The sequence below is a fragment of the Lactuca virosa genome, chromosome 6 (genome assembly GCF_052849685.1).
Source record: "Lactuca virosa cultivar CGN04683 chromosome 6, Lactuca_virosa_CGN04683_v6, whole genome shotgun sequence".
NCBI lineage: Eukaryota > Viridiplantae > Streptophyta > Magnoliopsida > Asterales > Asteraceae > Lactuca > Lactuca virosa.
This window is the reverse complement of record NC_136431.1, coordinates 48,150,771-48,161,221: the sequence shown is the minus strand read 5'-3', so window position 1 is coordinate 48,161,221 and position 10,451 is coordinate 48,150,771. Positions and strand designations below refer to the sequence as shown.

The window sequence follows — 10,451 nt, the reverse complement described above, 5'->3', positions numbered from 1 at the left end:
TGCTGTCTATCATTCCCATGCATATTCCCATTGTCGGACATATGCTCCATCCCAAGACAAAGGTATCATAACTTATGCTCTCCTCCCTAAGTTAAAAGGTATTTATCCTCTTATAAATACATATATCCATACAAAGTACAGAAGATACCGAGAAAGATCCATGAACTCTCTCATATACATCGTACATACACACGATCAATTCTTTTCCACTAAAAGGAACCGATCCATATTTTGCATAAATTCTAATTAAATTGTCAGAGGTCATTCCCATGATGAAAGTACTGGGGTGACTCTAACGATCATGTTGATAAGTGTTACATGTTTCAAATCGAGGCTCACTAATGAAATTATACTACATATCCATTATCTTGACTTAATCAACCTCGTGGCAATTTTCCATGTTACATCAAGATCGAAGATGAAAAATAATATCTAAAGCAGACAAAAACACAAAAATTGTGCTAATTTGACAAAAAAAAATGTGTTTCCAATAGAAGGCATGTGCTTGGTACATGTCATGATAAAAGATGCTTAAAAATCATGCACAAAATTGTTACAAATAACTTAAATTAGCATGATATTAAAGCAATTTTAAACTTCTAAACTAAATTTGTAAATACAGAATACTTGAGGGTGACAATGTGTAACTTTATCTAAAATAATTTGTATTCAAATATGCAGGGGGCGAGGTTTCACACGCTATAGGCGTCAAAACGCCACTTATAATATAGGGTTTCAGCAAATTAGGGTTTTCACATCGCCGATCAACAGCTGAGAATGGAGCTAGAAGTCGCCGGTGCTACCGAATCACTTGTCACAGATCCATCAAACGCGGTGGCGGTGCCACAATCTCTGTTAGTAATAAGAAAATTAGCTTCCTGCAACACCGGGGCGAGGACAAAAGCTCTCCGAGAACTCACCAATTGGCTTCCGACACAGCTCGAAATCTCCGATGAGGAAATGAAAAAGCTCTGGAAAGGGCTTTTCTACTGCATCTGGCACGCCGATAAAGCTCCCGTACAATCAAATCTCATTAACAGGCTCTCGTCCATGCTTCTAACCCTGGACGTCCCGCTCTCACTCCATTACCTCTCCGTTTTCCTCACAACGCTCCGTCGTGAATGGTCGGGAATCGATGTCCTCAGGTTAGATAAGTTCTACCTTCTTATTCGCAGATTCGTAAATTGCAGTTTTCAGTTCCTTAAAAAGAATTCATGGGACTTGGAACTGACTTTAAGAGTGATGACTATTTACCAAGAGAAGTCCTTGTTAGCTAACGAGAAGAAATTTTTGGGAAATGGCGTTAACTATCACATCGTTTCGGTTTTTCTCGATGAAATCAAAGGTTATTTGCCTCTAAGTATCGAAACATATGAGATTCTGCTTAAACCCTTGTTCAATGTCATGATTAATTCTCAAGACAAGGTGTTGCTGGGTAAGATTAGGAATACTGTTTTCGAGCCTTTGTTGTGTATGGGGAAGAGTCTTCTCGAGAAGATGAAGAATCACGAAACTGAGATTGACACCGAGGTTATGAATTTGGGTACAATAGCTCTAAAGATGGGGTTTTCAGCTAAGTTCTATGAATTCGGATCCTCTAGTGACTGTTTTCAAGGAAACAGGAAGGTTTTGTTTGGTTTACAGAAGGAGTTCCTCAAACTAGAGAAGGACATGGAAGTTTCTGGTATTAAAGTTCCACTTCCTGCTCTCCAAGTTGATAATGCAGATGAAGAAGTTCCTGATTTAGTCCCCATTATCACCAATGGCAAACAGAAGCTATTGAAAGTGTCTGAAACTGTTGCAGAAGGATCTAAAAAGTCTTCAAAGAAAAAGAAGAAGAAGAAGACGACTCCTGAGGAGGGTTCAAAAGAAAACAACAATGACAATGTGATTGTTCCCAATGGGGAAGATGTAAATGTAAGCAATGGAATAACCAGTAATGGGAATGATATTACTTTCGGAGATATCTTCAAAGCAAATCTTCAAAAGGAATTTGAAAAGGTAGCTGAAGAAGAAGGCTTAGATAAAGATGGTGAATCAAGTCTACTACATGACACATCACCAATCACAATCACAAACACTAAAGCTCCCAAAAAGAGAAAAAGAATGAAGAATGGTGATGCAAAGGAGTCTCAAAATCCTGAAACTAGTGAACAAAATACAAATACTGCAATGAAGAGTGGTGATAAAAGTGCAAAAAGGGTAAGATTTTCAATCAAGAACAATTTGGTATGGAAGCCACAGAGTCCATTGCCACCTCAAAGCCTTAGAATCCCGCCATCTGTGACGCCACGTGGCAGTGCTTTAAAGAAAGGGGTGCCACCTGGACCAATCAGAGAGATGCCTTCTGTAGGTAAAAAGATGAAGAAGAAGAAAGTTAGAAAAGTGATGAAGACCACATCCCCTGCTGTCAAACGATTGAGGAAGCTGCAGACTCTTACTCCTTGAGTTTTGAGGTTAGAGGAATTTTTAATGATTGTTCTTTTTTGATATTTTAATATTATTTTGTTATTGATGTTGAGGTTTTATGTTTCTGATGCTTGTGGGAATCAATCCTATTTACTCTTTCGTTCTATAGTTTATGACTTGATATGAATTATGATTTTATGCATTTTTCAATTGTTATATATTTTTATCTATTTAGATCTATATTTTGCGGGTATGGTAATATACAGTTATTTTTTCTTAAAAAAAATCTTTACATTTGATGAATATTTTTGTTTGGATCGACTTTTTGTTTTGACTTGTAATTAATGTTCTTGATGGAGGAATCTTGAGGTTAGAGTCTTTGTTAATTTGGATATTGAAAGTTTTGTATTTTTTAATTGTGATAAAATTGATCAAATGGTTTTGTTTGGATATTGAAAGTTTTGTGTCTATTAATTTGGAGATTAAACTGCTAAACTGAAAATACAATGCCTAAAGAATTTGTTGATTTTGACTTGACATGGATATTGATGGAAGAAAATTAAGTATCAAATAAAACCTAATTAAATTATTATGGATCAAATCATTTCGGAGATTGAAATGTTGTAGTGGAGAAAACATTAAAGTTAGAATTCAAATTTCCAAACATGGATTGAAGTTCGAAAGTTGTTTTTCTGTTCGATTTTGAAAAGAATTTAAGATGTCAACTCAATCTAGACCATTGTTTTTCATCTGTTAAAGCTAAAAAGCTATAAGACTAAGGGGTAGGGGCAGGTTTACACGTCAAATTCTGGATGGCATACATTCTCATCGGTGAACACTACTCAAGTTTATAGTAATTATGTTGTGGAGTGGTTAGCTTCAAGGAAGCTTTTTTAGACCATTCTCTATATTTCTCTCTTCTTTCACATTTTCCTATCTCTTGTTCACTAATGAACACCATTTTCACAACCTAATGACATACTATGGAATGGTTTGACGATGATGTGGCTTCCTCGTCTATATTTTTTTTATTAATAAGGATACCCCTTAGCCTAAGGCTTTGGGGAGTGGTCACACCCACCCCACCGGAAAAGTGCTGTCACATGTGCGCCACGTCAACTTCACACCCAACCCACCACCAACCCACTAAACATTGAAAATGGTTACCACTCCACACATTTCTTTTTTTATTTTATTTTTATTTTTTTAACATTATATTAAATAAAAAACCAAATACAAACCATAATTTAAAATAAAACCATAATTTAAATAAAAAACACACATTACATTAAAATTAAAAACACATTACGTTAATATAAAAAACACAAATTAAAATTCTAAAATTCTTAAAAAAAACATAAAAAAATTAAAATCCTAAATTACTTAAAACCATAAATATTAGAACCTAAATTCCATATTTTTCCTGGACTTGTCGTTGAATTTTAAGAAAGGTCGCAAGATTTTCCGGGTCGAGATCCGGTTGGAGCTTTGTGTTTATGATTTGAAGATCGGTAAGAGCTATTTTTTTGGCGATTAGCTGCCTCCGACGATTCGTATTTTTTTTTTATAGAAAAATTAGAGCTTTATCTATGGATGTCGCAAGCTCGCTGTCGCTAGTTGCCGATGCTTTTCCGCTTGAAGACGCTCCCTTTCTCGCTTTGTCCCGTTCCGGTGGTCGACGAAGTTGGACGTCCGGTGGGCCCTCCCCCTCGGTGGCGTCGAAGTCATCGTTGAGGTCGAGTCCAAAACCCACGTCTGACTTGGACGTTCTTGCCCTTTTGTTGGAACCGATTGTAGATCCCGAATGCGCCATTTCCGGATATAGAACCCATTTTGGACCGTTACGACAAACTTCCCATGCTTTTTGGTGGCCGAACGGTTTACCATTGGTGGTAATTTTGTATTCGTAGGCCGCGGTCGCTAAAATGTTGAAGTCGTTGCTACCACTTCTATGCATGTTTTTAAGCTTGTCAAATATGTCATTGAATTTGGTGCAAGCCGCTCGTAAATCACGCCATTTTGCGTTGATCGAGTTGTACGTCCGCTCCGTTTTCTTTCTTAATAACGCGTGGAAATGATCTAAAATACGACACCAAAAACTTTGACCCGATTGCGAATTGGCGACATCCCCGTCTTGGGATATGAAAATCCAAGCTTTCGCTAAAGCTTCCTCCTCGTCTTCGTTCCATGCGGTAGTTTTTTTTTTCTTGGATCTTTGGTTTTTTTTTTGCCGTCGACGGGTTGGTTGTTGTGTTTCTTGGACCCGTTCGTCGTCGTCGTCATTGTCGAGATTTATAGGTTGAGATTGAGATGGTTGAAATTGTTGAGGTGTAAAAGAAGTTTGCTGAAATTGTTGAGAATGTTGTTGAAAGGGTTGGAATTGGGGTTGATTGAATTGTTGTGGTTGTTGTTGGTAGAAGTTTTGGGGGTATGAAGTGGTGAATAGAGGTTGTTGTTGGATTGGGGAGGTTAACAATTACATGTAGCTAACATTTGCATTTGGAGTGTTTGGGGTGTTTAGATTTGAATCCATGTAGAGAGAAAAAAAATGAGAGATGAGGTTTTTTTTGTAGAAAGTAATAAAATATAGAGAGTGTTTTTTGAAGTGTAAATTGTAAATAGAATATAGGATAATTTATAGGTGTAGATGGTTGTGTTTAAATTGTAAAAAGTAAATTTTTTTTTTATTTTTTATGTTTAAACGGTTATATAGCCGTTCCTAAAAAAATCCGAACGTTAGAAAAATGAAGCAATTCCATTGGTCGTCTTCTCGCGTCTCCGGAGCCACGTCACGCGCACCCCACCGACTTTGGGGGTGGTGTTCACGCGTGGGAGAGGCTGCCACCTCAGCCCAAGACGCGTGATTTTTGCTCCATACCGGTTAGCCTAAGCATAGACAATGTCAACAAAAAACACCATTATATAGGTGGATCTTATTTTTGTCCCAAAAGCAATCATTTGAAATTAATGTTAAATCACAAAGAACACCTAATCATAAACAATGTCAACAAAGAACACCGTTATAGCTGGTCCTAAGCTCATTTTAGTTTATATTTTTTCCCAAAATTCTTTTCGGTGTAAATAACCCATGGTTTTCAAGCGGAACTTTTTTTTTTTGACAAAACTGCACGAATGGTCCTTGTGGTTAACTGAAAATTGCCACTTTGGTCTAAAAAAGTTTGGACTAGCACCAGAGGTCCAAACTTTTCATTTTGTTGCGAGTTTGGTCTGATTTTGTTTGAACTTTTTTATAAAGACGATTTTGCCCCTGATTATTTAATATTTTAATTTTCTTTTATTACAACAATTAAAAAAAATTAAAAATAAAAGAAAAAAGAAAATTCTCTCTCTCTCTCTCTCTCTCTCTCTCTCTCTCTCTCTCTCCCCCTCTCCCTCTCCCTCTCCCTCTCCCTCTCCCTCTCTCTAATAAACCAATACAATCAACACATATCCTTCAACACATATCCTTGTTCTTCCCTTCTGCATTCGTTCCCAACCAAGAACATAAGAGCATTCTTGTTCTTTTCATGTATACCTGTAAATGAGAAATACAACCACTCCTTGTTATTGCTTCATCTTCTTTCTATGGCAATTTCAAGCAACGAAAACACAAACCTAAACCTAGTGATTTACAACCCATCGATTCTGTCAAGCAAAACAAACATACACCCATTGATTTCCTGTAAACGATTAACCTCACTCATCCATTCCATTTATCCATTTCTATCAAGAATCAATCAACAAACATTCATATTAACCTAAATCTATTTACTAAACCCCATGGATTTACAGTCAAAGTAAAAAGAAGAGAGATGAAAGGAAACCTGTGATTGTCGAGCAAACAAAAACGTCGAACACCCCCCATCGCACCTGCCCTTCTTCCCGTCGAGCTCCACTGCCAAACACACCACCTGTGCCGATGATGCTGCTCTCCTAGCTCAACCGGTTCTCCCTTCCGCATCGCACCTTGTTACCAGAACAGGAAGAGGGAAGCTTCACTGCCTTCCCTTTCCTTCTCTTCGGCCCTATCGATCTCTAGAAATGCTTACGATTCATTGCCGATTTTGAGATTTAGAAGGTTGTAGAGAGAGGTGATTTGAGAATCGAGATCGTCGGGATTGCTTCGAGCAAAGATGAAGTCGTTTTGGCATCAGAATCTTCCTTCGCTAACCTTCTGTCACCCCCCAATAAGAAAACCCTAGACACACATAGGTAGAGTGCCAATCTCTGCAAATTTGGTCTCCGATTTGGCCCTCTCATCCCGAGCGATTGTCGGAAGAGAACGACAGCAGAACACACGCCTCCGGTGTTGGTTCGAAACAGGAAGAGGAATCGAAAACAAGGTTCGTTTGGGGGTCCCGATGAGGTGCCACGAGCAGCAACGATAAAGAAGACGAGGTCGTCGGTGGGTTTTGCTCGACAGAAGAAGAAGAAGCGGGTGCGACGGTTGGTTCGAGAGAGAGGTATGAGAGGCGAGGCCAGAAGGGGATTTTCGGGGAGTGTCGATCAATCGCAAGGTGGGATAACCTCTGGTGCTCGCCTGATTTGAAGAGAGAGAGAGAGAGAGAGAGAGAGAGAGAGAGAGAGAGAGAGAGAGAGAGAGAGAGAGAGAGAGAGAGAGAGAGAGAAGTATCTTCTTTTTTTCTTTTCTTTTTAATTCTTTTTAATTATTGTAATAAAAGAAAATTAAAATATTAAATAATCAGGGGCAAAATCGTCTTTATAAAAAAGTTCAAACAAAATCGGACCAAACTCGCAACAAAATGAAAAGTTTGGACCTCTGGTGCTAGTCCAAACTTTTTTGGACCAAAGTGACAATTTTCAGGTAACCACAGGGACCATTCGTGCAGTTTTGTCTTTTTTTTTTTACTCCATACATTGTCTCTCATATTCTCTCATCATATGATATTTGCCTTTTCGATTCAAGTTTACATATTCTTTTTGGTATTCATGGTATTGTAATATTGTGTAATTTTAAAGTTTAGTATTCTCAATCGGTACAACTACTGCAAAGACCGTTGAACTCGAACCGTCTAGACAAAAAAGCGGACCAATTTAAACACACCCCGAGATTGGTCCGAGACCAAACTGAGACCTCTCGTGACCTTTTGCCCTATATATATATATATATATATATATATATATATATATATATATATATATATAACAAAATCAGTATGTCGTGAATTAATCTTACTTGAGACCAATTTGTTTATCTCTAAACCAATAAAAAAAAACATCAAAACCCCAATCTCATAAAATTATGATAGGGTATGAGGTAGGTTAACAATCTTAGATGTTTTCGAATTAATCTTAATTGAGACCAATTTGTTTATCTCTAAACCAATAAAAAAAACATCAAAACCTCAATCTCATAAAAATATGATAGGGTATGAGGTAGGTTAACAATCTTAGATGTTTTCAAATAAGATCAAGGTTGTTAAAATCGGAATCTTAGGTAGAATCGTTTTTGGGTTTGCAAGATTGGGAAGGAGATCTTAAGATCTCACAAAATAAAACATAATTTTAATTGATTATTTTAAAACATGAAAATATTTCAAACATTTAGTTTTCCGTTCAAAAACCATCAAAACTTCAAAATTTTAGTTACAACTCACAACATAAAATGATAAACGATAAATAGGTAAATGATAAAATACATAAAATGGTAAAGACAAAATTGCAAGAATGGTCCCTCTGGTATGTTAAAACTAGCCACTTTGGTCCAAAATGAGTTTGACTCGCAAGGATGGTCCAATAGTTTCTTTTTGTTGCGAGTTTAGTCCAAAAATTTTAAAATTTTTTATAATGACAGATTTGCCCTTGGTATTTTCCCTTTTTCAAATTTTTATTACAGAAATCAAAAAAAAAAAAAAAGAAAAAAAAAGAAAATCTCTCTCTCTCTCTCTCTCTCTCTCTCTCTCTCTCCTCGACCTGCTTTCATCTCCAACTCGTCTATCTCCCTCGTTTCTCACTTCTCCAGCGAAGAGAGCCACCATAGTCGACTATGGCAGCTCCTCCGCCTTCCCCTTTCGTGACCCACCACCATCCAACATCCCAAATCCAAATCCCCAATGGGTGTTCTTCGTTCTTGATTTTGGATCTGAAATAAAACCCAAATCCAAAAGTTAAAGGTAGGTATGTTCTTGGTTCCAAATTTGAAACGAAGATGAAGAAGGGTAGATCTGAAACAAAATTCACACACAAAACCTTACCTGAAACGAAAACCTACCATCGATTCGAAGAGAAACGAAAACCCACCATTGATTTTGGATCTGAAATAAATCACTACACTTGTTGCCTCCTGTTTTTCTTTCCTGTCGGCGAGAATAAAGAGAAAGGAAGCTGGTGGTCGGAGGGAGTGGCATCATTTGGTGGCCGAAACTCATAACAACAGCGGTGACAACAAGCTGTTTGGGTGGCAGAGCGACGGGAGGAGCTGGGTTTCCTCCTTAGCGGTGCAGTATGACTGGAGAGACGTAACGAGGGTGGTGAGGTCATGTACGTTGGTGAGAGGTGGCGTTGAGCGACTGGAACGGGCGGAACAAGGGTGGCAGTCAACGAGCTCACATCCGTCTCCTTCTCTCGTCATCGTTGCAGATTCAAAGGGGGGGGGGGGGGTGGATGGAGAAAGTCGGGAAAGGCAGTGATTAACGGTGGCAGTCGGCGACTACCTTCCTCCGTCGTCGACTGTGGTGGCTCGGACTGGATATGGTGGAACACCGGTAAGTTGGTGGTGATGTTGGCATACAACTGAAGTGAAGTTTATGGTGGTCGTGGTGGTGCTGTGACAGGCGAAAAGGTGGTGGATGTTCACGGTGGTCACCACAGCAACACCACCGGTGTCAAAACCATTGGTGCTCCATTTTTTGTTTGTGAAACAGGGACGAAAGGAAGAAAGGAGAAGAGAGAGAGAGAGAGAGAGAGAGAGAGAGAGATTTTATTTTTAATTGTTTTTTAATTGTTGTAATAAAAGAAAATAGAAAATAAAATAATAAGGGGCAAATTCGTCATTTTAAAAAAGTTCATAGGAAATTGGACTAAACTCGCAACAAAAGCTAACCACTTGGGTTGTGGTGACTTGGTAAGGCATGTGGAAGATATGGTGGATAACCTATTGACCCATGTTCAAATCCTGGCACCACTCAGCCCTTGTGGCCATGGAGGTTCGCCTGCAGTGACTTCAGGGCATGAGGCAAAGCTTCATGTTTGCAGCGGGGGATTAGTCGGTGGCGAAAGCTGGCCCGGAAACCCTCGTTAGGGAAGTTCCCTTTCAAAAAAAAAAAAAACTCGCAACAAAACGAAACTATTGGACCCTCCTTACGAGCCAAACTCATTTTGGACCGAAGTTGTTAGTTTTGACATACCACAGGGACCATTCTTGCAATTTTGTCAATGGTAAATTCATTTTTTAATTTTCAACAAAAAAAAAAAAAACTTAAGGGAAGGTAGGATCGGATCGGATCGAATCCTGATCCTACGCTCCCTACCTACAATCCTACGATCTTATCTGTGATCTTACCTTAAATATGATTCAAATCGTTTTTCATGCCTAGGATAATAGGATCCTACGAATAAGATCGTGATTTTGACAACCTTGAATAAGACATTCGAAAACATAAAGAAAAAGAAAGAGAAAAGGAAAGAAAAAAAAGGGAAGTGAGATAAACCAAAGAGTCACATCGACACATTAAGAAGGTGTTTGTTTTTTAAGAGTGAAAAAATATACAATTTGCAAACCATATTTGTAGATATTTGCAAAAAAGGATGTGGCCCAAACGTTTGCAGTCTATAAGAAGAAGATTATTATTATTATTATTTATTTATTTATTTATTTTTAAGTTTGTAGACTACTAAAATAAATTCATAGAACTCTTTTTAAGTATTTGAGTTCATGTTTATAAAGATTAACCTGTGATAACCCATTAACCCTCCAATTTTCTTTGAAAACGTTTAAAATTCATTTTTGACTACTTTATATTGTCATTTCACTTATATTCAATTTGTGGCAGAAGATATGTAAAAAGTATACCGCGCTCCAA

The 10,451-nt window shown here is 37.9% G+C and overlaps 1 protein-coding gene across 1 annotated transcript; it reads left to right on the top strand.

The window, feature by feature from the left end:
• The first annotated feature begins 709 nt into the window (after window positions 1–709).
• LOC145120001 (ribosomal RNA processing-like protein) lies at window positions 710–2,611 on the top strand. The gene has a single exon (XM_079055790.1). It carries the CDS (start codon window positions 778–780, stop codon window positions 2,446–2,448), a length of 1,671 nt encoding a protein of 556 aa, XP_078911916.1. The 5' UTR covers window positions 710–777; the 3' UTR covers window positions 2,449–2,611.
• The last annotated feature ends 7,840 nt before the right edge of the window (window positions 2,612–10,451 follow it).

Coding starts and splice junctions, on each gene's coding strand:
- LOC145120001 (XM_079055790.1), top strand. CDS start 778: ATGGAGCTAGAAGTCGCCGGTGCTACCGAATCACTTGTCACAGATCCA.